This window comes from Vulpes vulpes, chromosome 9, assembly GCF_048418805.1.
Source record: "Vulpes vulpes isolate BD-2025 chromosome 9, VulVul3, whole genome shotgun sequence".
NCBI classification, from domain to species: domain Eukaryota; kingdom Metazoa; phylum Chordata; class Mammalia; order Carnivora; family Canidae; genus Vulpes; species Vulpes vulpes.
In genome coordinates, this window is record NC_132788.1 from 90,691,182 (window position 1) to 90,718,701 (window position 27,520).

The 27,520-nt window shown below is 51.5% G+C and overlaps 2 protein-coding genes across 2 annotated transcripts; one reads left to right on the forward strand and one right to left on the reverse strand.

Moving 5' to 3' along the window:
* Nucleotides 1–1,760: 1,760 nt before the first annotated feature.
* TLR9 (toll like receptor 9) lies at nt 1,761–6,023 on the forward strand. The gene is made up of 2 exons (XM_072720788.1): nt 1,761–1,882; nt 2,779–6,023. The coding sequence occupies exons 1-2, from the start codon at nt 1,880–1,882 to the stop codon at nt 5,872–5,874; spliced, it is 3,099 nt and encodes a 1,032-aa protein (XP_072576889.1). The 5' UTR covers nt 1,761–1,879; the 3' UTR covers nt 5,875–6,023.
* Nucleotides 6,024–11,734: 5,711 nt separating this feature from the next.
* On the reverse strand, nt 11,735–24,911 carry ALAS1 (5'-aminolevulinate synthase 1). The gene is made up of 11 exons (XM_025986878.2): nt 24,712–24,911; nt 23,502–23,721; nt 20,946–21,173; nt 20,005–20,154; nt 19,362–19,584; nt 18,316–18,500; nt 17,583–17,762; nt 16,874–17,038; nt 14,289–14,557; nt 13,486–13,648; nt 11,735–12,044 (listed from the first exon to the last, which is right to left on the reverse strand). The coding sequence occupies exons 1-11, from the start codon at nt 24,865–24,867 to the stop codon at nt 11,884–11,886; spliced, it is 2,100 nt and encodes a 699-aa protein (XP_025842663.2). The 5' UTR covers nt 24,868–24,911; the 3' UTR covers nt 11,735–11,883.
* Nucleotides 24,912–27,520: the final 2,609 nt, after the last annotated feature.

The following is a 27,520-nucleotide window of genomic DNA, read 5'->3' on the forward strand; positions in this document are numbered from 1 at the left end:
AGCTGGAGCTCAGGAGAGCATCCCATCCCTGGGGCCTTTCTCAGCCCCTACTAAAGACCCTAGAGTTCTAGAAAAAAGAGCTGGAACCATAGCTAGGACCCAGAGAAGGAGGCCTATCCTTGCCCACCCCAAACACTGATTCCCAGGTGGGCAGGAAGATGTGGTGTTGCCCCTGCACTGCTGAAGCCCTGGGCCTGTGTGCCAGCGGGATGCCTGGCAGCTTGGAGCCTGCCTGCCATGACAGCCACTAAAAGAGGGCATGTTCTCGAGAAGCAGGGGTGGCAGGTGTCCAGCCCCGCCTCCTCCCAGCAGAAGCTCTATTTGTTCATTCATTAATTTATCCAGCCATCATTCAGAGCCTTTCTCTCTGTGCCTGCCCAGAGCTGAATGCTGGAGACTCATAGATTCAGCAAATATTGAGCACCTATGATGTTCTGGGCACTGTGCTGGACCCTGGGTATAGTGACAAAAGACTCTTGCCGTTAAGAACAGACATGCCAGCAGGGGAATAAGACAATATACAATAAACCACGGAAAATCAATGATATGATGTGTTAGCAGGTAAAAACTTAAGGAAAAGCAGCAGGTGGAAAGCAGCCAGATCTAGGGTAAGGGGTTTAAAAGGAGGTCAGGGAAGGCCTCCAAAGGATAACAGGTGAGCCAGGAGGGGGCTGAGTATGTAGGAAAGGAGCTTCCAGGCAGAGTGAACAGTAAGTCCAAAGGCCCTGGGGCAGGAGACTGAATGGGAATATTCAAGCCACGGCAAGGAGGCCAGCATGGCTGGAGATTGGTCAGGAAGGCAATGGGAGGGCACATCCCATAATGTTGGCCATTATGTGGACTGTGCCTTGGATTCCAGAAAGGACCAGGAAGGAGTCCGAGCAGAGGAAGGGGCCTAGTGTGACTTAGGGGCCGAATGTGAACAGGCTGTGGGGTGTGAGAGCAGAAGCAGGGCAATCCGTGAGGTGGCAGTGACTGCCCTGGCTTAGGAGGGAGATGACAGCAGCTCAGGCCAGCCTGGTGAATGTGAAGGTGGTGGGCAACAGGAAAATGCTGACGCTGGAGCCCACAAGACTTGCTGTGGGCCCAGGTCACCCGGAGGCTTGGGCCGGGATAATCTGTTATAATCAGCTGGGTCAGAGGGCACGTGGAAAGAGCCATTCTAGCTGGTCCAGCCTCAGAGTACAGGCTCTGACGGCCACTCAGGCACCCTGGGAATGCGGAAGAGGAGGTCCTGCCCCTGCAGAAAGTGGCAGGCTGCGGTGGAAGCAGGTGGAGCCAGGGCAAGGCCAATGCTGCTGCACCCCCAGGTGTGCCAGGCCTCCCAGAGCTCTGGGGGCAGGGCCAAGGGGGCAGGAAAGGGCAGGGCCACTGGCGCCATAGAGCTCCCTTTGAGATAGGGGCCAAGGGGCTGAGGTGTGAGAGTGACAGTCCTCTTGGGACAGGGAGTGCGCTGGCAGAGATGTCAGCATGCCCAACCCACATCTGGCACTGCCCCCAGTCCCAGTCTCTCACTGAGCCGAGACTGGGCTCTGGGCTTCTATTTCTCCCCAGACTTCCCTGACAACAGGTGTGAGGCCCACGTGGGCAGCGGCGAATTGTTAGGATGGGGTGGGGTGGGGGGGAGTGGAAAGAGGAAGGAGTGAAGGGGCTGTCTGCCGTCTGCCAATGCAAATGGCCTCTGACTCAGTGTGCCCCTCAACCCTCGCTGTGGACCAGGTGGGGCAAGGGGGGGGCTGCTGTGGTTTTTCTTAGTTCCCACTTCCTCTGTTCTCTGAGCCGATGCTGCAGGAAGGGGCTGTGAGCTCCAAGCATCCTTTCCTGCAGCTGCTGCCCAGCCTGCCAGCCAGACCCTCTGGAGAAGCCCCCACTCCCTGTCATGGTAGGACAGCGACCCTCAGCCCCCCAGGGAAGGGGGCAGCAGGAAGTGGCGGGGGAGGGGTGGGTTTGGTGGCTGCAGACAATAGTGGAAGGGCTGTCACCCGACATGGCCCTGGGGACACTCACTGAACCCTGAACACCTCAGAGCAGAAGAAGCCTTCCTCTGAGCAATGAGACCTGAACCCATTGTGTAGATGGGGAGGCTGAGGCCTGGGGCTTCGCTCAGTGGTGGCGCTAGGGCTACAAGCAAGATGGATGCCCAGGACGAGGCCCTGTCTGGCCCTGGGCTGCCCACCCTGTCTGATCTGTTCTGTCCTGCTTTGGGCTGAGTGCTTGGTCTGGGAGAGGTGGGGAGAGGGGGAAGATCCGGGCGGTGCCCACCCCAGCCGGGGCCCTGGGTGGTACTCAGCCCGGACCCTGGCAGGAGACCCACGTGCCTGCCTGGGCCTTGGCCTGAGGTGGGGGAGCTGGTGGGGGAGGCGGGCGGAGGACATGCAGGGCTTTCCAGGGCAGCTGGGCGGAAGGGAGCCAGATGCCCCCCTGCTCAGGAGGAGAGAGAAATGGCCCCTGAGGAAGGAAGAGAGAGGTAGGGGAGAACCCGGTGGGCCTGCTGACTGCCTGCCCGGCTCTCCTGTCTGGTTGGGGTTTGGTTTTAAGTGAAGATTCTAGATGGTGAGTCTGGACTCCAGGTATCAGAAGCAGCTCTGAGTTGAAGGCCGGGTCTGAGACCTGAGTCCGAGTTCTCCCAGAGCCTTAAAGGCGGGGTGGGCGCTATGCAGAGAGGCAGAAGACTCCCCAGGGAGGGCTGGGAGAGAGGGGTTTGGGAACCCTGTTGGGAGACCCCAGGGCGTGGGGCAGGTGGAGCTGGGGCTGGGGCTGCCCCTCACAGGCCCGCAGGGCCCCTGCCGTGGTGCCCTGCACCCCCTATCTCTCCTGGTGCAGGCTGCCGCGCTAGCCCTGGCCCTGGCCCAGGGCACCCTGCCTGCCTTCCTGCCCTGTGAGCTCCAGCCCCATGGCCTGGTGAACTGCAACTGGCTGTTCCTCAAGTCCGTGCCCCGCTTCTCGGCAGCTGCACCCCGCGGTAACGTCACCAGCCTTTCCTTGTACTCCAACCGCATCCACCACCTCCATGACTATGACTTTGTCCACTTCGTCCACCTGCGGCGTCTCAATCTCAAGTGGAACTGCCCGCCCGCCAGCCTCAGCCCCATGCACTTTCCCTGTCACATGACCATTGAGCCCAACACCTTCCTGGCTGTGCCCACCCTAGAGGACCTGAATCTGAGCTATAACAGCATCACAACTGTGCCCGCCCTGCCCAGTTCGCTCGTGTCCCTGTCCCTGAGCCGGACCAACATCCTGGTGCTGGACCCTGCCACCCTGGCAGGCCTGTATGCCCTGCGCTTCCTATTCCTGGATGGCAACTGCTACTACAAGAACCCCTGCCAGCAGGCCCTGCAGGTGGCCCCAGGTGCCCTCCTGGGCCTGGGCAACCTCACACACCTGTCACTCAAGTACAACAACCTCACCGTGGTGCCGCGGGGCCTGCCCCCCAGCCTGGAGTACCTGCTCTTGTCCTACAACCACATCATCACCCTGGCACCTGAGGACCTGGCCAATCTGACTGCCCTGCGTGTCCTCGATGTGGGTGGGAACTGTCGCCGCTGTGACCATGCCCGTAACCCCTGCAGGGAGTGCCCCAAGGGCTTCCCCCAGCTGCACCCCAACACCTTCGGCCACCTGAGCCGCCTCGAAGGCCTGGTGTTGAAGGACAGCTCTCTCTACAGCCTGGACCCCAGGTGGTTCCATGGCCTGGGCAACCTCATGGTGCTGGACCTGAGTGAGAACTTCCTGTATGACTGCATCACCAAAACCAAAGCCTTCCACGGCCTGGCCCGGCTGCGCAGACTCAACCTGTCCTTCAATTATCATAAGAAGGTGTCCTTTGCCCACCTGCATCTGGCACCCTCCTTCGGGAGCCTGCTGTCCCTGCAGGAGCTGGACATACACGGCATCTTCTTCCGCTCGCTCAGCGAGACCACACTTCAGTCGCTGGCCCACCTGCCCATGCTCCAGCGTCTGCATCTGCAGTTGAACTTTATCAGCCAGGCCCAGCTCAGCATCTTTGGCGCCTTCCCTGGCCTGCGGTACGTGGACTTGTCAGACAACCGCATCAGTGGAGCTGCAGAGCCCGCGGCTGCCACAGGGGAGGTAGAGGTGGACTGTGGGGAGAGAGTCTGGCCACAGTCCCGGGACCTTGCTCTGGGCCCACTGGGCACCCCCGGCTCAGAGGCCTTCATGCCGAGCTGCAGGACCCTCAACTTCACCTTGGACCTGTCTCGGAACAACCTAGTGACTGTTCAGCCGGAGATGTTTGTCCGGCTGGCGCGCCTCCAGTGCCTGGGCCTGAGCCACAACAGCATCTCGCAGGCGGTCAATGGCTCGCAGTTCGTGCCTCTGAGCAACCTGCGGGTGCTGGACCTGTCCCATAACAAGCTGGACCTGTACCACGGGCGCTCGTTCACGGAGCTGCCGCGGCTGGAGGCCTTGGACCTCAGCTACAACAGCCAGCCCTTCAGCATGCGGGGCGTGGGCCACAATCTCAGCTTTGTGGCACAGCTGCCGGCCCTGCGCTACCTCAGCCTGGCGCACAATGGCATCCACAGCCGCGTGTCCCAGCAGCTCCGCAGCGCCTCGCTCCGGGCCCTGGACTTCAGTGGCAATACCCTGAGCCAGATGTGGGCCGAGGGAGACCTCTATCTCCGCTTCTTCCAAGGCCTGAGAAGCCTGATTCAGCTGGACCTGTCCCAGAATCGCCTGCATACCCTCCTGCCACGCAACCTGGACAACCTCCCCAAGAGCCTACGGCTCCTGCGGCTCCGTGACAATTACCTGGCTTTCTTCAACTGGAGCAGCCTGGCCCTCCTACCCAAGCTGGAAGCCCTGGACCTGGCGGGAAACCAGCTGAAGGCCCTGAGCAATGGTAGCTTGCCCAACGGCACCCAGCTCCAGAGGCTGGACCTCAGCGGCAACAGCATCGGCTTCGTGGTCCCCGGCTTTTTTGCCCTGGCCGTGAGGCTTCGAGAGCTCAACCTCAGCGCCAACGCCCTCAAGACGGTGGAGCCCTCCTGGTTTGGTTCCCTGGTGGGTGCCCTGAAAGTCCTAGACGTGACTGCCAACCCCTTGCATTGCGCTTGCGGCGCAACCTTCGTGGACTTCTTGCTGGAGGTGCAGGCTGCGGTGCCCGGCCTGCCTAGCCGTGTCAAGTGCGGCAGCCCGGGCCAGCTCCAGGGCCGCAGCATCTTCGCACAGGACCTGCGCCTCTGCCTGGACGAAGCGCTCTCCTGGGTCTGTTTCAGCCTCTCACTGCTGGCTGTGGCCCTGAGCCTGGCTGTGCCCATGCTGCACCAGCTCTGTGGCTGGGACCTCTGGTACTGCTTCCACCTGTGCCTGGCTTGGCTGCCCCGGCGGGGGCGGCGGCGGGGTGTGGATGCCCTGGCCTATGACGCCTTCGTGGTCTTCGACAAGGCGCAGAGCTCGGTGGCGGACTGGGTATACAATGAGCTGCGGGTACAGCTAGAGGAGCGCCGTGGGCGCCGGGCGCTACGCCTGTGTCTGGAGGAACGTGACTGGGTACCCGGCAAAACCCTCTTTGAGAACCTCTGGGCCTCAGTTTACAGCAGCCGCAAGACGCTGTTTGTGCTGGCCCGCACGGACAGAGTCAGCGGCCTCCTGCGTGCCAGCTTCCTGCTGGCCCAACAGCGCCTGCTGGAGGACCGCAAAGACGTCGTGGTGCTGGTGATCCTGTGCCCCGACGCCCACCGCTCCCGCTATGTGCGGCTGCGCCAGCGCCTCTGCCGCCAGAGTGTCCTCCTCTGGCCCCACCAGCCCAGTGGCCAGCGCAGCTTCTGGGCCCAGCTGGGCACGGCCCTGACCAGGGACAACCGCCACTTCTACAACCAGAACTTCTGCCGGGGCCCCACGACAGCCTGATAGGCAGACAGCCCAGCACCCCGCGCCCCTACACCCTGCCTGTCTGTCTGGGATGCCCGACCTGCTCGCTCTACACGGCTGCTCTGTCTCCCCTACACCCAGCCCTGGCATAAAGCAAACCGCTCAATAAACGCTGCTGGTAGACCAAACGGCTAACCCTGAGCTCACTGGAGGTGCGAGTGGGAGGAAAGAAGAGAATTCGTCAGGTTTTCCTTCCCAAAGTGAGGAGGGACAAGAGGTGCTTTGGGAGAAATTTCCAAGCAGAAAAAGAGAGTGCCCACAGAACGCGGGTCTGCAGGGGAGGGAAGCTGCTAAGGGCAGTTGTGTGAACGAGCATCCTCTCAGGGGGTCCGAGGAAGGTCTCTGAATGGGGTCTTGGTCCCTCCCAGAGAGCAGGCTGGGTCTCCTGTTCCATTCGGCCCTCCCCATGCCAGGCAGCACCAAGCAGTCCTGCTGCAGGCTGGGTCAGCAACCTTCTGGTGTATGTTGGCCTCAGGATCTGCCTTCCAAACCTGTAGGACTGACAGTGCTTCCGGGGCAGAGAACTTGCAGGCCTGCTTCATTTCTGGCCCCTGGCAGAGTCCTGGGAGGCAGCCCAAGTGGAGGAGTGGGCGGAAAGCTTTGTGCTGAGTTCAGAGGGGCGTTTGCGCCCTCTGGTGGCCAAGCCTGTGCGGTGCCCAGGAGGCTGGCCGGCTGGGCGAGAAGCCTCTGGGTAGAGGCCCGCAGCAGGGGTCTAGGAGCCACAGGAGATTCTAGAGTGAGCTCACAATTCATCCTTTCTGTTTTCACCTATAGTGAGTGCTAAGTCTCTCTGTTCTGACATCAAAGGGACACCCGGGTGAGCCACCAGCAGACTACAAAGATGGGGCCCCTGCCTTCCCTGCCCCTGCCTCTTAGAGGTGGGAGACAGCCACATCTCTGGAGGGTGGAGTATGTGTGTCCATTTCTAGCTTCGAAATCCAGTGTAGAATTCCAGACATTGCTTGAGGCACCAGTGACCAGTGTTTGGAGACAAAGCTAAGTGTGTGCAAAGTTGTGGGTCATGTCAGGTCTGGAGCCTTGGAGGTTGCTTTGTCCTGGGCTGCTGCCTCACTGTCCCCACCACTGAACCCGCCCTTTGAGGAGCAGAAGAGACATGTGCAGCCGGACAGTTGAAGCTGGGGCCTGGGATGGTGGGAGAGTGAAACCAGCTTGGCTGGCTCAGGACAGCCGGGGGCCAGCCCAGCCCCTCCAGGCCTCTAGGGTGGAAGGTTGATGCTGGCCGCAGATTTGGCTAATCTTACCCAGCCTAACTGTGGCAGCCTCCTGTCCAGGGCATGGCTGGAGAGAAATGTAGGCCACCTTCCTCTTTCTGACTTGGGCACAGGTGCTGCTGTGGTAGGCTGATGGCCCCTGTTATCTCTTGCCTGAAAAGAAAGGCCGGGTCTGATCCACCGATCGGAAGTCCCACGTGGGCTCTGCTCTGCCTTGAGAGGGCCTGTTAGCTTCTGGAGGAGTGGGGCCAAAGCACGGCGTGGCCCTGCCTACTTCCTTGGCTTGCGTCTGGGGATTAAAAAAACAAACAAACAAGGACTGTCTTTCACCCAGGCTGGAGTCCAGGAGAAGCCCCTCCTGCACGGCTCATGGGCTGATCTGGCCACATCTAGGAGCAGGAGCAGGAGCAGGAAGCAGGGCCTTATCTAAGGCCCCACAGTTTGGAGGTGGGGAACAATCTGCCTGTCTGTCAGGGCAGCTGAATCTGCCCTCAGGCAGCTGCCAGATAGAATCTTCATGTACCCACCCACCCACTCATGCTCACAGTCCTGGGGTTTTTTTGGGCTTTGGATTCAGAAGAAGAACATTTTGGAAATGAAGCACGGCGTAATGGTAGGACTGTTGTCTTGGCTTAAGTGAGCCTAAGAGTCCATGGCCCTTGGTTCAACCTGCAGAAGAAAGTTCTGCTGTTGTCTACAGGATCAGAAAGGGGGCAGAACTCCATTATCTCAGGTCCTAGGCTCAGGTGGGGCTGGGTGAGAGGCAGCTGTCACTGCACTGTGCTCAGGAAGGTGCTCACGGTTGACTCAAGGCCCTCTCTACACCGCTGGACATCCTCCACCGTGAGCTCCAGCTGCTACCTGGCCCCACAAGGCTGGGGAAGAGTGGGACTCAGGTCAGGTGACCTGGGCTAACAATTGGCTCTGCCATTTGGATTATCTCGGGCAGGAGACTCCTGCTTTGGAGAGGGAGGTCTGCTCATCTGTAAATGGGGGTGGCCAGGGTTACTCTGCAGGCTGTTAGAAGGCTTGGTGCTGATGTGTGTGAAGGTCTGGGAAACTAGCAGCCCCGGTCACCATTATTAGCTAAGGGGCTTAGCTGAGGACAGCTGGCTGATGTGGCCTTGGTATTTTATCTCTGTACCCGAAGCACTGAATGAGGTTCAGAGGCAGATGTGGTTGAATTGGAGGCACATGAAACTGAGAGCGCGACTCTGGTGTTGCCTCCTGTGCTTTTTGTTCCCGTGGGGCCGGTGAGTACTAGACAGAGATCTGGGCACAAGACTTAAGAAAACCTGATAGCAGGAAAACTTAAATGTAAGGAAATTCTCGGGGCACCTGGGTTGCTTAGTGGGTTGAGTCTGCCTTGGCTCAGGCCGGCTTCTCCCTCCCCCTCTGCCCCTCGCCCTGCTGGTGTATGTGCTCTCATGGGCTCTCTCTCTCATGCTCTCTCTCATGTTCTCTGTCTCACACTCTCTCGAGTAAATAAATAAAATCTTTTGTAAAAAATGTAAGGAACTTCTCCCTGCTAAGATTGGAAGGGACAACTCCCTTCCCTCAAGGAAAAGAGTTCACTTTAATGCTCCAGATATCTATATATTCTTGGAAAACTTCTATGACATCATACATTTTCATACTCAAGTCCTTATTGGAAGGAGTTCACAAATCCTATCCACTTCCTACAGATCCTTCCATCCTCTTGTGTCCTCATAACCCTGAGGTTATTCAGTGAGGAGCAAAGGGGGGTGACCAATCCCACTGACCCAGCTGACTTTGGGTCTCATGAGAAGGAAGGGGGGGTCTTGCTAAGTGCTCAGAGAGAAAGAAACATTACCCGGGCTAGAGGGAACAAGTCACCCTGGGAGGAAAAGAGACCGAGGGAGTTCCCGGTGTGGGAGTGTGGGGGACAAAGGGAAAGCCCAGCCAGCTCTGGTGAGGGGACAGGGCTGGGAGAGTGAGCGAGGCGTGTTTCCTGAGCAGAAAAGGAACTGGGTGGTGGTTACAAGGTGACGTGACTTCCATCATGCCCAGATGTGTGGCTCTATTTGATGGAACCAGGACTCGGCCGCTCTCTCCAGCGCCAGTCCAGAGAAGGGTGCGCCCCAGGAAGGCATGCCAACACAGCTGTGTTCAGGGAGGAGAGATAAGAGAGGGGAGGAAGGCCAAGTATTCTCTTTGTCCTCCAGTGGCTTGTTTCTTCAGCTCGCCTATGCTTTCTGGTGAAGTAGACTTGAATGTTACCCTCGGTACCTGTTATGGCCTGAATGTGTACTGCCCAAATTCATGTATTAAAGCCCTAACCCCGGGATCCCTGGGGTTAAACTGCTGGGTGGCTCAGCGGTTTAGCACCTGCCTTCAGCCCAGGGCATGATCCTGGAGTCCCTGGATTGAGTCCCGCATCGGGCTCCCTGCATGGAGCCTGCATCTCTGTCTCTCATTCTCTATCTCTCATGAATTAATAAATAAAATCTTAAAAAAAATAAAGCCCTAATCGCAATGTGATAACATTTGGAGGTAGGCCCTTTGGGAGATAATTAGATGAGGCCAGGAGGTGGGGCCCTCATGATGGGATTCATGGCCTTAGAGAAAGAAGGATCTCTCTCTCTCCACCCACATTGAGGAAGGGTCCTGGGAATTAAGAGCAAAAAGATAGTGGTCTGCAAGCCAGGAAGAGGGCTCTCACCAGGAATTGAGTCCACTAGCACCCTGATGTTGACCTTGCCAGCCTCTAGAACTGTGAGAAATGGATGTCTCCTGGTGTCTGGTGTCTGTGGTATTTTATTATGGCCGCCAGAGCAAAGGAAACCCCCTTTCCTTCTTGCTTAATGCCTGCTGTATGTCAAGTACTGTGCTGCGTTCTGGGGATATAGAAGTAAGAAGAAAGGGCAGATGATCAACAGGGGGCAGGGGGCAGGAGGGAGTCATTGTGAGTGGTGACCAGAGCTTTGAAGGGCAGCACAGTAGGAGGTCAAGTGACAGTAAGAACACAGAGGGGCTGGGCTGCCCTATCCTGGGGGGCTCAGGGAAGGTTGCTCCTCAGGAACCTTGCCCTGTGTAGAGACAGCCATGCCATGAGCCAGAGTAGAAAAATCCAGAGGAGAAACAGTGGCTAACACTAAGGCCTGGAAGCAGGAAAGCACCTGGGGGACCTGAGGCCTAGGATTGTGTGCCAGCACACGAAGCAGAGGGAGTGAGTGGAGGAGGGATGGGTTCCCAACCTCAGACAACGTGGTCAGCCTGTATGAGGAAGCTAGAATGTAACCTGAGTGCCACTGGAAGGCCCAGGAAAGTTTTCTGCAGGGGAGGAACATAATCCACTTTATAATTTTAAAAGCTCCCTTGGGCTGCCATGTGGGATCAGGCTGGGGCAGATGCCGGGGCAACAGTAGAACCCGCAGGATCATAGCAGCAGGGGTGATAGGAAGTGGCCTGGCCCAGCATGTATCTTACTGGTAGAACTTACAGGACTTGCTAACAGTCTAGAGTGAAGAAAGACAGATGGCTTCTCCATGAGTGGCCAGAATAAGTGGGTAGATGTTGGGAAGACAAGGGAAGAGAAAGCAGGGGAAAGAGTCGGCAGGCCCAGGTGCCCTCTGGACCTGTGCAGTTCCAGGTGTTTGACGGCAGCCAGCAATGAACAGCTGGAACTGGAAACCCAGGGCTGGGGGAGATCACGTGGCATGAGGGGAAGTATCGAGTGCAGTTACAGATGAAGCTGTGGGTACTCAGCATCCAAAGAGGGGCCAGCTCATGAAGTAGGAGGATCATATTCAGGAGAGGTTAGTGGCACAGCAGCTCAGAGGAGGAAGCTGTGAAAAGGCCAAGGACAGCCAGCCACCTCAAAGACCACTGGGAGGGTCAATGAGAGGAAAACAGAACCACTGGATTTGGTGAGACAGAGGTAAGATGTGGCAAGAAGAGGGAAGCCTTCACAGAGACCAGGATGAAGGACCAGGCAGCTAGCAGAAACCGAGGGGTGTGGCAGCAGCCAGAAGAAGGTGTAGACTGAGGGAGAGCTTGTTTACTTTTAAGGTAGACAACAAAGCTTGCTGCAGGGCACAGGGGGATAAATTCATGACTGAGGAGGTTAGAGAAGGCTGTAGGAAGGCACTAGAAACCAAGGGGACCCAGAATACAAGCGGGAGGAGTCAGAGAGAAGAGCACAGGAGGGATATGATCACAGGTGAAGGGGGCAGACGGGATGGAGAACTCGGGGGCAACACGCGTTCCCTCCTGGCCGCCCTACTTTCAGAGGGAAGCCTACGGCTAAGGTTGTAGCAGGGGAAGCAGGGAGGGAGACAGCTGCGGCAGGATGGTGATCAGAGGTGGAGTAAGACAGCCACCAGGTGCTGGGACTGCTCAGAGCTCTCCCAATGCGGGTGGGGTGGGGGCTGGCTCAGCTGCTAAGGTGGCCAGGTGCGCCAGTGGGCAGCGAGAGGTGGCTGGCTTCCAGCCAAGTAGGACGCGCTGCCACTCCAGCAGGGTGAAGCCATGGCCAGAGGGCCGGCATGGGTTTATCACTTCACATACTGGAACAACGCAGGTCAAATCAAAAGGGAAGAAGAAAAATGACGATTTTGATTCAGTGGTCAGAACAGGAGGACCCATCACTTAACACAACAATTTATTTTCAGGACTGTGCTTTTACTATAGATTAAAATTTAATATAATTTAATTCACATATAAAGACAACTCTGGAGACTATCCGGATACAACGTGGCCTGGGGTTAAGTGAGTAACTGAGGTCATGACACACTCAGGCCTGGGCAGATACCAACTTGCTCATGCCAGAGAAGTAAGATTTCTCTCTTTCACTCATCACTTCAAAATGCAGCGGCCTCCTGCAGAAGTTGCACTCGGCTGAGGAATGTGGCTTGAGTTCCAGTCCCACTCGCTTCCACGTGGCCAGCAGATTCTCTGTGAGAAGAAACAGTTTTTAGAAATTGAAGGGAATATGTATCCAAGAGAAATACAAACACAGACCCACATAAAAAGTCAAACACAAATGTTGGCAGCAGCATTATTTTCATTAACAGCAAAAAAGCAGAAACAACCTAAATGTCCATCGACTGATGGACAAACACAATGTGGCATATCCAAACCAAAGATGATTATTTGGTAACAGAAAGAGAGAATTCATGCTACAACATGGATGGACCTTGAAAACACTGTGTCGTCAAGGAAGCCAGGCATATAGGACCGAACCAGTGTTATGTGGAACCTAAAGCAGGCACAAAGCCACAGGGGCGCAAAGGAGGGCCCAGGGAAGGGGGAAACACAGAGTGGCTGCTCATGGGTATGACGTTCCTCTCTGGGCTGATGAAAATGTTCTGCAATTAGATAGTGGTGATGGGTGTACAACATCACAATGTACCCAGGTCCCATGGAACTATATACTTTAAAAAATTCGGGGCGCCTGAATGGCTCAGTCTGTTAAGCAGGCTGACTCTTGATTTCAGCTCAGGTCGTGATGTTAGGGTCATGACACAGAGCCCCATGTTGGGCTCCATGCTCAGCGGGGAGTCTGCCTGGGAGTCTGTCTCTCTTCTCCCCTGCCTGCCCCCCCACATGCTCTCTCTTGCCCTCTAAAACAAATCTTTAAAAGACACAAAAGGGTGAAATTTGTGGCATGTGGATTATATGTCAACAAGGCTGTTATAAAAATAAATAAAAATTGAAAGACGAAACCCAACTCTGGCTTTGTTTTACACAGCTTCAGGGAAGAAGTTGCTCCAACATTGTTCCACTACAACGCTGAGCACTCCCAGCAGAACGGCCCCAAAGCCTGCAAAGCAGCAGGATCACCTTGGGGTGTGCGGGTGCTCAGGAGGCAGAGACAGCCTGTGGCTGAGAGCAGCCCCTCGATCTCTGCCTTTAGGTTGGACACAGACAGGGTGCTGGGTTGGGTTGTACAGAACTGCAAGCCATATAAATGTCAAACAATTACTCTTATGAGAAGAGGTTAGGTGGGCGGTTGCTTCCGGGACCCTACATCAGAGAAGCCGAGAAGCACAAAGCTGACCCCTAGAGGGCCAGGGCTGACTTGGGCCTTCAGAGGCTTCTTTCTACTCCCCTGCACTAGTCATTACTGTGCATCTCTGAGTCATCCCAACAAGGGAGCACTGGAAACAGTGGGTGGATGAGCAGGAACGAGCCCTCAGAGCTTCTAAACCGTGTCTGCACCCCTAAGGAGAATCAAACAACTAAACATCTTTTATGGTTTTATACCATCTAAGAGCACTCTTAATTACTTGGGAGAGAGAAGAAATGAATCAATGCCTCTGAAGAGCTTCAGTTACACACAAGGACAGCTTTGCACAACTTTCCAGTGAGGCACCACAGCTCTCCAGGTACTCACCAAGGAAGTAGTTCATCATCTGCGGTGTGTGGTGAGGAGTGGGGGCAATCCGCAGGAGCTCCTCTCCCCGGGGCACTGTGGGGTAGTTGATGGCTTGGACATAGATGTTATGTCTACTCATTAGTTCATCACAGACTTCAGTGTTTTTAGCAGCATTTGCGACCTAAGTTTGATAACGGAAGGTAAGGTCACCATAGGACAGACCACCCCTTAGCAGCGATTCTAATGAGCACTTGGGAGGTTCAGGCCCAAACAGCGATGCAAGCCTGCAATTTAAAGGGCCCAGAGAGCTGAAAGCACATTAGAAGGAGATTTCACACTGATCTCCCTCCCAGGCTTCAACTCGTTGCTGCCAGCTGATTTTCCTACCCACAGATGTGTGTACTGTGGGAAAGCAGCAGCTTTGATTATACTAGCTATATTAATTCTACTAATTCAACTGTGACACCAACAGGGCTACCATTTATAGTGCAAAGGGCGAGACCGATTTTGAAATTAATTGAATAAAAAGCCAGACTTCAAAGCTAGCCAAGTTTAGGCTTCTGGTACTTTTCAAACAGAAGCTCTTTTAAGGCTAGTGCTCTGGAGGAGGAATCTCTGTACTAGCCTGCTGGGTTCAAAGGCTTCACTCTCACTGTGAAGTCAGCCAAAGGCAGAAACAGAGCAGAAGGCCACTGACTCCAGCCCCCTGCCCCCGTAGTCACCCTGCCCTAGCCCAACTTCAAGAAGGTATGAACCAGAACATCCCATGTTATGTGTGGAGGCACAGCCCCCAGCAAGTCCAGTCCCAGATAGGTCATTACCCGGACAGGGATGATGTGACTGGGGCAGTGGACGACCGGGAGGCCTGCATCCATGAGCATCTGCCTCATGAGCTTGACATTGCGTTGGTGCTGGCGGCGAAGCGCCCGCCCCTCAGCACTCTTCAGAATCCGCACAGACTCCAGGGCTCCAGCCAGCAGCATGGGCGGCAGGGAGGTGGTGAAGATGAAGCCAGCCGCATAAGACCGTACGGTGTCGATCAGAGAACTTGTGCTGGCGATGTACCCTCCAACACAGCCAAAGGCTTTGCCTGTGAGGAGACAGCCTCATTTATTCTGGCAGCGGCCCCTATGTGTGCCCAGCAGGCCGCTGCAGAGCCTCATAGCATTTTTTTCTTTATCCTATGTGCCCGAAGACTCAAGTCAAGGGATGTCTACCTATCTCTGAAAGGGAGAAAGTTGAGGAGGTCAGGGTCTTCCCCTAAATCACATGACCAAGCTGTAGCCAATGAGGACCAAAGTACAAGTCTCCACACCAGGTCTGGGACCAACTGACCTGTCCCAGTGTGCCTGAACAGCAAGCTGTGGCCTCTCTTCCTATCTGCCTTTCCTACCTAGCCTTGCAGCTCTGCCAGTGGGCAAGGGGCCACCTCCCATGGGGTGCATGGTGCGTTCCACCAGGTCCTCTCACTGTGAGCATTGCCCTGGAGGTTGGAGTAGAACCCGGCTAAGACATGAATTGTTTTGGTGTGACCAGTATTATTTTCTACCAAAGTAAACACAGAACTCTGACAAGCACCATTGCCCAGAGAAATATGAAAACTCAGAACCTGCTAGGGTTGATTTAGGGCCAACCTTATTTTTCAATTCTCCTTAAATCCCTTTGTATAATCTGTATCTCAAGTTTCAGGATTAAGGACCGCAGAAGAGTCCTTCTAGATGTTAACATTGTGTTCTGTAATGAACATTCCTGCTTGAACCCCATGCAGGGCTGGGTTGGTATAAGCTCTTACAGTGGAAAATTTCTCTCTCTAGCCTGTTCCAGCGCAGTGACTACACCTTCACAAAGCCCACATCACAAGAGCTCTTTGAAAGAAAAGGGTTGGTGGAATCAGGACACAAGAGTAAGTGCTTTCCTCCTGGCAGGGCTCGGCCCTGCAACCCTTGGGCTCTCTTGGTCTATCCAAGCTTCTCAGCCCCCGACAGTGCTGAAGGACACTTTCTTTTGTCCTGCCCTTCCTTTACCAAGTGCAGGCTGTAAATTAGCATTTTAGCTAAGTGCTACGTGGGTCTCCGACTGCCTTACTGTGAAATCCTCCAATTTGTTTAATTCATGTTTTCATCTTTCTAGAGTCCTCACAGGCAAAGGGAGTATCTATGGTAATTGCACACAACTCATTTATCTTCTCCACAAAAAAACTGAGGTAGAGTCTGTTATTTCTATTATAAAGGTGTTCCTACTTTTCAAAAGTTGTTATATCACTTCACTTTTATGAGAAACCGACATTAGTATTTGTTTTCACTAACCAGAAGAAATCTGAAGAGAACTTTCACTTTTATGATAAAAGGTGAAAAGTGAAAATTGCCTTTGGTGTGTGGCAGCAAGCCATCACAGAGGCAGCATGCACCTCAAGCAGCGAGAGCAGCCCTGCCAAGCCCCGGCCCCAGGGAACCACACTCAGCATCCCAGCATCAGGCCACCACAGCTTTGACCTGGGTCTGTGAGCACCTGTGTCTTCACTTTATGCCATTCTGGCTTATGAAGGTTTCAAAGGAACACTCTACTTTTTGGGTAGTGGGGAAACCTATATTGGTGAGGAAGCTGAAAGGCAGAGAGATTAACTACCTGCTCAAGGTCACACAGCTGGGGCAGACAGGAGTCACAACCAGCAGGCAACAGGGCTACAGAGCTCAGCTCCGTGACACAATTCTTCTCAACCAGGGGAAACAGATACAAAATCACCAGAGTGAACTGCAACTGGTCACCATGTAGTGAGCACAGAGCTCAGTGCTTCATGACACCTGAACCTATAGGTCCTAATGAATGCTCTAGGAGAACAGCACTACAGCTTTTTTGTTTGTTTTTTATTTTTTTTAAAAAGATTTTTTATTTATTTACTCATGAGAGACAGAGACAGAGAGAGAGAGAGAGGGGCAGAGACACAGGCAGAGGAAGAAGCAGGCTCCATGCAGGGAGCCCGACGTGGGACTCAATCCCGGGTCTCCAGGATCACGCCCCGGGCCGAAGGCAGGCACTAAACCGCTGAGCCACCCGGGCTGCCCTTGTTTGTTTTTTAATACAATGAAAAAACCTGAAGTACAGAGAGAAAAGGCTGTTGCCATGGCATGTAGCTAGAACCACAAATACGTTTGGAATGAACTTGAATGGCAACAAATGGTATTTCTGTCATGTTAGGCTTTGAGATTTACCTTGGTTCTTGGAGCCCGCACGATTCAAGGGACTCTGCTAAGCTATGGCACCACTGAGAAGACATAAACTCATCCAAAAAGTGACCCAAGCTTTATAGGCTATCACACTGTCTCCTCACCTGATCCCACCTAGTCCTTAGCCTTGTTAGGAGAATATAATTTTAGTGTAGTTTACAGAATGTGCAGAGTATACATACCAAGTGTTCCAGAAATGATGTCCATTTTGGGCATAACTCCATCCCGATCGCCAATCCCTCCACCTCGAGCTCCGTATAGTCCCACTGCATGGACCTCATCTACGAAGGTGATTGCTCCAAACTCATGTGCCACATCACACAGCTCTTCCAGTGGGCACACTGCTCCTAAGGAAAGAACACAGACTACTCTGAAGAGCTTGCTACTTCACAAAGTTCTGTTTTGTTAAGAGTTAGTCAGAACAAAGTAACTTTTGTTTTAAAGGTATCATTTTTTAATTTTATTTGAGAGAGAGAGAGAGAGAGAGAGAGCATGTGAGACAGAATGAGCAGAGGGAGGAACAAAGGTAGCAGACTCCCCACTGAGCAGGGAGCCCAATATGGGACTCAATCCTAGGACCCTGGGATCACCACCTGAGCTGAATGCAGACATTTAATTGACTGAACCACCCAGGCACCCCTAAAGGTTATCATTTTTAATATTGGGGAAAACAATGAACTTCCTCCAGTTTCTAGGTTATCTTGGGGTCTTAGAGCCTAGTAAGAGCCAGGGTAGAACATCTACATTCACCAAACCTATACAATGTCTACCAAATCCAAAATCCTAGCAGAATGAAAAGAAATTGCAAAAACAAAATTAACATCACACTTTTAAAGAGTCTAGGCCTACTTTTCCATTTAAGATTTCAGACTAGCCTCTACCTAAACTTACCATCCATTGAATGGACAGTTTCAAACGCGACAATTTTGGGGACTGAAGGGTCAGATCTTTGCAGCAGTTCTCTGAGGTGACTGACATCATTGTGGCGGAAGATATACTTCGGCACCCGGCTGTTCCGAATCCCTTGGATCATGGAGGCATGGTTCCCAGAATCAGAGTAAATCTCACAGCCTAACATGATAAAAAACAAAAACAAAACACTATTTATTGCCATCTGCACCAAAAATAATTTATTTCCTAAATAGGAACAACAGACTTTGCCATAGAAGTGCTGCTTTGCCCAGTAGGAAAGACACTGCTGGCCAGTTTCTTCCTGGGAAAATCAGAAGCTAGTGCTTCTTCTTTGAGAAGGCCCAGAGGTATAAAATAATCCAAGAGCAGACAACTAATCTGCTTTTAAATCTGCCCACCTCATTCCAAACTCCATCAAAAGATAACTACAAATGATTGAGAGAATTTTCCAAAGGGTTTTCCTAGAATAAAAAGCATATTTGGAGCAATTAGCTTAAGGACAAACCCTTCAAATCTGATTCTGTTAGTATCATCTGCTATTGCAACTTGTGATGTGCAGTGAGCACTTCATGTTTCAATTCAAGAAAAAAATGCTCCCAGATACTATCATTGCTCTTAACTGTTTTTGGTAAGCCCTCTGTGTTGTCAATATTCCTGCTAATTCCTAAGAAACTAAAAAAAACTCTAAGGCACCCAAGACAGGCTTTCTTACCTGGCATCATCCTAGCCAGAGTGAAGAGGGTTGAGTCGTTGGCCACAAAGCATGAGGAAAACAAGAGTGCTGCATCTTTCCCGTGTAAATCAGCCAGCTCCTGTTCCAGGTCCACATGGAATTTACTAGTTCCAGAAATATTTCTAGTACCACCTGCTCCAGCACCATGCTGTTTCAAAGTGTCCCTTTTATGATTTTTTTTTTTTAAAAAAAGAAGGGCAGACAGAAAATAAATCTCACAGTTCTGGACACCATATGAATCATTTCCCTAGGAGGTAGGACACAGAATCTTATGTTCATCTAGCAACTCCGTCATGGTCCCAAACCAGAGACCAGAAGTTTCAACTGACTTCATCTTTAGCTAGGCGGTAGATGTCAACACTATGGTGAGGATACGCTGAATACCCCTAGGGATCCTCAAGAACAAGTGTTTATCAGCCAGTATGTACTTAGTATTAACATTCTTCTCTCCAAACACAACATCAGTCTCTACAGGGACATCTTAGATGGTGGTTACCTGAACCTACTCTCCAGAAACCAGTCACATAATGTTAGGATAGATCTATCACTACACCTCAGACTGGAATCTCTTTAACAAGCCTCCCTGGAGACTTTGGCAAGCAACTCTCTCAAATATCCCTAGTCATGGCAAACCTCTGGAAGGACATGAATGACAGGATCTACCATCCTTGTTCATGTCTTTTTGAAGTAGCTTTTCCTCCAGTGCTGCTAGATTTGTATCTCTCCAACTGAGGCATCAGCAAGGATGCCTCTGTGCAAGGTGGCCCAGGGTTGAAGGTGCACTCACTTGAGAAGTGGTAGGAAATGGACACGAATAGTCAATGTGCCCATACACTTGAATCCTCACACACCTATTTGTGCATTCTAGCTTAAAAGTCATCTGTGGATATCTTTAAAAGCTAAAAATAATAGTGTGTTATGACACACTTTTAGCTGCTGAATATTGCCCCCACAAAAGATCCCTCTAAATCATCAATGTCTCGCCAAATAACATCAATGGTATCTGAAAGCTGAGGGCTACGTACATGACTGCCCCACACACTCGTGGGTGGCGACTCATTCCAAGGTAGTCATTACTACACCAGACTGACACCTGCTTCTTGGTGATGAGAGAGTCTGAATAGTCATCTGCCATGGGGAAGATGTGTGCCCTCCGGTTCACAGTTTTAAAAACTCGATAGGTATGGTCATTTTTTTTCTCATCAATTTTCTTCTCAAAGAAACGATCATATTGAAAAGTGGAAACAGCTAAAAACCAAACAAAAGACAGGAGAGTTTGATAGTTAAGAAGCATGTCTGGGCTTTGGCAAAAGACCTGGGTTCCAACCCCAGCTTGGTCATCTAGCAGCAGGGTGATTCTGGACAAATTAACGAAGTATTCATGTAGGCAAATTATAGGACATCCTCATCTTGAGACTATGAAGGTCTCAAATGAGATTTTGTATGTCAATTGCTTAGCACAGTGCCAGGGCATAGAAGGTAGGTATTCAGGGAGAGAAAACATGTTACCAACAGGATTTGTATTTACTATGGCTGAGAACACCTACCTGCATCAAGCAAGAGACATGAGTTTTAATCCTCAACTCACCATGCAATTTTGTGTTTAAGCTAATATATGTTTAAGTTAAAAATCCTCTCCTACATCAGGTAAATAACAATGAGACTTACATTTTGGCAAGTTATCTTGAAGAAGATGGGACACTCTTTCTGGTCTTTGCTTTCGCATGATATCTTGGAAGTTCCTCAGCAATCCACTTGGGTCCCCTCCATCGGCCTTCACACTAATTACACTAGGGTTCACTGAGGTTTGAGCAACCTCTGTAATGAAAGTAACAAGAAAAAAGGGGACCAACATTCTGAGTTCACAATACTTCCCAGAAATATCGTCAAAAATTAATTACTGCTTAGTACACACACACACACACACACACACACACACACAGCAGCTGAGCATAACCAAAGCTAGTAGTAGCAACCAAGAATATGAAGTTTTGGTTCTTCCCTTTTATTTTAATGACCAATGCCTAGTGTCGTTTTGTTTTCAAAGCTACCAGACACCTGGTTATTAGCAGGTCTTCTCCACCTTCCCACTCCACCCAACCCTAATCTCAATTTTCTTCACAGAAGACAATTCTGGCCATATATATCATTTCTGCTGGTGAGGTTCTCTGGGGACTTTTGGTGCTCTGTGGATACAGCCACATCTGGAATTAAGGTTGCCTCTTAGTGACCATCGGTAAGATACACAGCTTAGGAGTCCTAAGAGCATCATTTACTGCAGAAACACTATTTTTTTTACCTTTTATCCCATAGGATGGCAGGAAAGAAATAAAGGGCAGTTGTTAATAGCTTACACCAACAGGGTATTTTCAGAATGAAGCAATTACTATAAAAAGTGGTCACATCCTACACACACCCCAGAAAGAAAGTCCCACATTTTCTCAGACAGTCCTCTAACCGCCTATCTTGATGACCTTCTTCCTTGGCCCTAAAAGAGGAAGTTTTTTATACAAATACTACCCTAATAATAGCTCATACACAAATTTGAAGGATCAAAAGAACCAAAAGGACCTCTTCGTTCTTCCTAATGGTTCCAGTCATGTGTTTACCTGTCCTCACAGCATGCATTTCCTGCACATCCTCCTGAAGTTCTAGACTAGCTTTGCGGAAGACGCTGCTGCCCTTCTGGCTCATCTGGGCTGCCAGGAAAGGGCATTTGCTTGCAGTGCCCTGGCTTGTGGCAAGGGAGGAATGTCCAGACGGAAGCTGTGTGCCATCTGGAGTCTGCTGGGATCCGTCAGCAGTCTGTTGAACCTCGGCTTTGGCAGTTTTGTCCTCTGGGGGGTGAAATGGAAAAACTGAAGCATCAGACCTAGTTGCACAATACACAAGAAAGCCCCTTGTTTCTCTTATTGCTTCCAAGACAAACTTTTTACTTACTCTACCCCTACATATCAGGCAGAAGTTTGTTTTTATTAGGTTCTGCTAGTTGAATGGTCTTCTCATCTGCCTCACTGGAAACAATGTTCCCATGAGAAGTTAACTGGCACAATCCAGCTATCTCTCAAACCCCTATTTTTCCTTATAAATCCGCAAAAAAGTAGTATTTTCTAGTTTTAGACAGCGTAGACTTCTTGAGTTGGAGGATTTCCAGTAAATCCACCCTAAGGACACATAGCATATTTCATGAGAGGACACACTCTTGAAGGTTAATAGAAACGTTCATACAATTTTTTCTCTGCTAATATTTTTAAAAGATTCTTGACAAAGAAGCTTGCTGTTGCTTAACATATAAACTACTGATTTTCTCAGCAAAAGAAATTAGGCTAAAAGTGAGGTCTTTCCATTGTTGTCTAATAGAGTTCAAATTATTACTATGTTAAGAAAAAAAAACAAAGGGGTATCACATTCACACACCTCATCTACTTGCTCATCTAAATGCATCAAAGAAGTGCACTGACTTAACCCAGTTGGCTGGTAATTGTGCTTCGAGTCACAATGACTTCTCTTTCCCCTAAAGCAAATTCATTCACCCTTCTAGTAAAGTTTTATTCTGCATCATCCTGGAATACTGTGAGTCAGAGGCTAATCTTTCCTACAACTTGGGTAAGATGTCTCAATACTCTTTTTGTTAAAATCTTCTATAAAGTCAAAAAATTGCTTTGAAGCTCATTTCATTCATTATAAAAGTAATATACATTCACTGTGGGAAACCTAGAATAATAGTGTTCTATTCCTCAAAACATAGCCATTGCAGGAACCTTGGTAAATTATCTTTTTTTCCCTCTATGTACAAGTTTTAAAAAGTTTTACTTATTTTGCATGTGCTTGCTTCTTTTGCCCTTTCCATTATAAAGATCTGTCTAACCTAGTAAATAGTTTGTGAATGTCATTTGCAATGATTGCGTGAGAGTCTACCAAGTATACAAGCCACATTCTACTCAACTTCCTCTATGTCACAGACAGAATCATGAGTATTTTGATTGTTCAGTAAAAAAAATAAATAAATAACTAGCTCCTTAAAGAGGAAAAGCAATCCTACAAGGATTAAATCCTTTCTACTCACAGAAAAAAAAAAAAAAAAAAAAACCCACCACTCCTTTCTTACAAGGAACACACCCAGAGAATACACTTAACAGAGCCTGTAAAGTATATTATTCTCTAGGATTAAGTGAAACCTGAAAAGCCTCATCCTCTCCTGGTAGAGCCAGACCAAAACAAAAGCCAACTCTCATCTCTTTATTAAAAACAAAATTTGTAAAAATTCACATATAAAATGAAGATGCGTTAAAAAATAATCATTACTTTAACAAATTCTGTATGATTCCATTTATGTGAGGTTCCTACAGCAATCAAATAGAGACAAAAAGTAGGATGCGGTTTGCCAGGGGGTGGGGGAGGGGCAATTAGAGTTGAAGGAACACAGAATTTCAGTTTGGGATGTTGAAGAGTTCTGGAAATTGGATAGTGGTGACAGTTGCACAATAACATGAATGTACTTAATACCACTTAATTGTACAATTGGTAAGAGGTGGTAAGTTTTATGTTAGGTGCATTTTACCACAATAAAACGATAATTTGGAAAAAGAAGTCACAACTTTAGAAGCCAAAAGCTTCCACTTAATTTTGCTACGAACCTAAAATTGCTCCAAAAATTAAAGTCCTGTTAATTGAAAAAAAAAAATTAAAAAGCCAAAAGACCAAATATTTAATGAAAGAAAAGTTGAAAAAAAAAAAAAGTTGGAATGTTCTAAGAATGGAGCCCAATGTGAAGCTGGAACTCACAACCCTGAGATCAAGACCTGAGCTTAGATCAAGAGTTTGACGCTTCAACCAACTGAGCCACCCAGGTGCTCCAGAACATTCCAACTTCATATTTACATGAATGAGGTACTGATGAATACTAAACTCCAAGAGATACCGACATGCGATCCAGAAACCTGTAAGTGCCCACCATCTCACCTCTAAAGATGGGAAAACTCAAAGTGCCTACTTGTGGGGTTAGGATGACAACTGTGAGATACTTCAGGCAAAGAACCAAGTCTGGCACAAAAAAAAACCCCTCTGTTACATGCCCCTAGACACCACTGTGGACTAGAAGTGCTTCTAGTCTAGTCATGAACGCAAACACTGCCACCTCCTACGTTACTGCCAATGACACTTACTCTCATTAGCTGGAGGGGTTTCTTTGACCTGCTGGCAGTGTACTGCTGAAGTGGACAGGGCCCGAGGGGCTGGCTTGGCCCCAATTTCCATCATCTTAGGGCAGTTTTGGGCATAGAACAACAGAGATTTTCCTGCCTTCTGCAGAAAGGCCTGAGGCACTCGGGATAAGAATGGGCAGCGGCGAACAACAGTCTCCATATCCGAGAGGGTGCACTGATCCTACAGAAAGACAATGAGTGACATCAACACTTGTTAATAATCAGGCAAATACCACTGCAAGGTCACTGGGTTCAGGTGTCACCAGTTTTTAGCAAGGGTACCGTTAAAACAAGTCTCACTCAAAAATGTCTAAGGATGGCACTTGTGTCTGGGAGTCAACTAAAGAGTGCTAACCATTCTCTACCTGGGTTACCAACTTCTTTCATTCCCCAGCTCTACACAAAAGCACCTGCAAAGCAACTTCACCAAGTGAAGTAAATGCCAGTGATTAACAACCAAGGGGCTGGGATGATGAGGGACAAGTCAAGAACAGGTTTGGGAGGTCAGAGGCTCCTGTAGGGAGATGCACAGTGCAGATAAGACACCTTGGCATACACCCAGGTGAAGTGAGGCTAGGGAAGAAGCCACTGTCATCCATCCAGGCAGCGAGGACTCCAAAGGATCCCGAACTTCTCCCGGCGCTCACATCACCAAACCTGAGGAAGGCACCCAGCTGGGCTCTGGGTCCCTGAAGCAAGGATTTCCCTGAGGTCATCCCCTACAGCTCCAACCGGACAACTGAGAAAGGAAGGGACATTAAAACAAAACAAAACAAGACAAAACAAAAAAGGACAGGGGAAGGAAGGGAAGCGTGGATGGGGTTAAGTGAGGAGAGGAGCTATAGCATCCAGGGTGTTAGGTCTGGAGTTAAGCGGTGGTCCCGGGCACGGGGAGGTCAGAGGTTATCCGGGGATCGAGGGCTCGAGCGAGAATAACGGGAGAAGCAAATTCTAAAGCGGCCAGTTAAACGGGGAATGAAAGAAGGGGTCCCATGGGGGAAAGTGAGGCAGCCCAATGGGCCGAGGGTCTGGGAGACGAGCGCTGACCCCAGAGGCGGGTGACTGGAGCAGTGGGGGATGGGGTCCCAACGACAGCGCGAGCGCGGCGCGGGCTGGCGGGACACGCGGGGGCTTCGCTGGCCGGCGCCGCACCCAGAGCGCGGGCCCTCACCTGCGCGGGGGACTGCGGCGGAGGAAGAGGCGGCGGCGGCGGCGGCGGCGGCAGGCACCCAAGCCAAATCACACCAACCCGTTGCCCTTGTCGGCGAGAAGCCTCAGGCCGCGAGCGCAGTCGTCCTAATATAGAGCCGGAGGGAGCGCTGCGCATGCGCCCTGGGAGCGGCCGTCCTTCACGCAGGCGCCCAGCGCGCGCTCCCGGAGGGGGCGGGGCGGGGCGGGGCGGAGGGGGCGGGGCGGGCTCCCTGCTCGGGCTTCGCGGGTCGCGGCGGGGGCGGGCACCCGGGCTTTCCCGGCCCCCCTGCCCGAAGGAGTAGGTGGATCGGCAACTTCATCACTGTATCCTACACTCACTTCCTCCTCTCTCCCCCACAACTGCTCTACGCTTCCGAACCCTACGCCTCCATGTAGGGCACGAAAGGGCAGAGTCGGAGGGGCAGTGCCCCCCGCGACAGCTGGAAGGTGATGGGGCTGTCGAAACGGGTCCCGTGGGATCCCGGGTGGCTCAGCGGTTTAGCGCCTGCCTTCGGCCCAGGGCCTGATCCTGGAGACCCAGGATCGAGTCCTGCATCGGGCTCCCTGCATGGAGCCTGCTTCTCCCTCTGCTGTGTCTCTCCCTCTCTCTCTCTGTACCTCTCATGAATAAATAAATAAAAATCTTAAAAGAAAAAAAAAAGAAGAAAAGAAAGAAACTGGTCCCGTGGATACAGAAGACGGAGGGGAGAGAAGGGGGTTCCAGACCGCGGTCTAAAGCAGGATCCGCCCGGTCTGTGACGAAGGGCTTCCCGGAAGAGGCGGGGGTGTGCTTGCTGGAGCGATGCGGGGGTGGGGGGTGGGGAGCGCCCGGAGGAGGAGTCCTCGGAGTGGGGAGCAGCAGAAGCGGAAGGAGACCCACCCGGGGCACTTTAGGGACGAGGTGAAGGAACCTAACCTGTGGCAGAGCAGAGAAGGGGCAGGAGGGGCAGGGCTGCGTGGAGCGCCGAGGGTGGTGTGGAGGCGCAGGGCCTGACGCGGAGTTAGGGTCTGACACATTCTATTTTCTGACACATTTTTGTTTTCCATCTCTGGCCAAAGTCCATCTTTCCATGTCTGTCCAAAGTCCCTCCCTTTCCATCTCTGGCTGTCCAAAGTCCCTTGCTGGCCACCCTGGGCTCCAACGGGGTGCCTCAGGACTCCATCCCCAACAGAGCTGGGCCATCAAGCCTCCTCTGGGTCCCCCCCAGTCACACCCGCGGGGTAGGATTAGGCAACCCCCTCTCAGGAATGCCAGCCTGGTCTCCGTGCTCCACACCCTTCCCAGCTTAGCTTGACCTCGGTTGGCCTGGGCCTGGTTGCTCCGTACCCAGTTGGGCATTAGTAAAAGGGCTAAAGTCCAGAGTGATAGTGACCAAGATATGTCCAGGTACTTCTCTCTCTTTTTTTTTTAAGATTTTATTTATTTATTCATAGACACAGAGAGAAAGAGGCAGAGACACAGGCAGAGGGAGAGGGAGAAGCAGGCTCCATGCAGGGAGCCCGATGTGGGACTCCATCCCAGGTCCCCAGGATCACACCCCAGGCTGCAGGCAGCGCCAAACCACCGCACCACCGGGGCTGCCCTGTCCAGGTACTTCTCAATTCCTTCTCAAGTCTCCAGCCAGCTGAGAGGCGGGCAAAGTGAGTCTCCACATGAAGAGGAGGAAGTTGGGTCCAGAGTGGCAGTGGGACCAGTCCATGGCCCAGGGAGAGGGTTCTGACCTGGGAGCCCTGAGTCCAGCTCTGCCCCCATCCTACTGAGGGGTCCTGGGAAGTGCCCTTTAACCGAAGAGGAGGCATGAAGAAAGGTCAACACTTAGACTCAGACCCAAGTGCAACCAGAAGCGAAAAGAAGATAAAGATGGTGTTGAATGCTTTGCCCATCTCTGGGCCTCACTTTCCTTATCTGGGCAACCGGATCACAATTCCTGTTCAACCTGCCTCACAGGGCTGTTTGAGTGGTCAGAGGCAAAAGAAGCAGAAAGAACTGTTGGAACTAAATATGAATTCCAATCCTGGCTTTGAATCTTACTTGGCTTGGGCAGGTCACAATCTCTCTGAGGCTCGTTTTCCTCATTGTAAAGCTCCCCCAGCCCTGCCGCTTGTGGTTGGCAGGAGGGTCAGGTGAAGTCATGGATTTCAGAGGCTTATTGTTTAAACCAGCAAGGCTCCAGCTCTCTGGGAGTTTCCTGTTTAATAGGGGGAAAGGTTGAGAAACAAAGAAACTCACACGGAAAGTGAAATAGAATGTTGTAAACAATTCCAGAGGGAGGAGGAAGCTATCACTCCCCAGACGCTGAAGGAGGGGGGATCCCAACCACCAGGAAGGCTCCCAGAACTGAGGTGCCAGCTGGAAGGGTGGATCTACATGAGACAGGGAGACTAATAAGTGAAGCCTTGGGTAGGGAAGTCCCGAGCCTGTCCTGGGAGGAATGTGAGTCAGCCCGAATAGCTGGGCTTCGGGGATACAGCTAGAATGTGAGGTCAGGAGGTCAGACAAGCCATAAAAGGACCACAGAGATTCCAGTGTCAGGGCTCAAGAACCACCACCAGGGCACTGGTCCAAATGCATATTCCCAGGCAATGCCCCTTTGATCCTGACCCAGGAATCCACATTTTCACCAGGCCTCCCTCTTGGTAATGTGGGGTGGTATATCCTAGACACACATTTTAGGAAATGCTTCCCGAGTAGTTTCCAGTCTAAGGCTTTGAAGGGCAAGTGCTATATGCCATGAATTCTAATTCTGGCTCTGCCCTAAACCTCAGAGTTTGCATCTGGAAAGTACAAG

Excerpts from the sequence above, each read along its gene's own strand:
- ALAS1 (XM_025986878.2), bottom strand. The coding sequence starts at position 24,867 with ATGCGCAGCGCTCCCTCCGGCTCTATATTAGGACGACTGCGCTCGCGG. Across the intron at positions 19,585-20,004 it reads TCAAGATAACTTGCCAAAAT|CTGTTTCCACTTTTCAATAT; the intron begins GTAAGTCTCATT and ends TTTGGTTTTTAG. Across the intron at positions 12,045-13,485 it reads GATGATGAACTACTTCCTTG|AGAATCTGCTGGCCACGTGG; the intron begins GTGAGTACCTGG and ends TTCTTCTCACAG.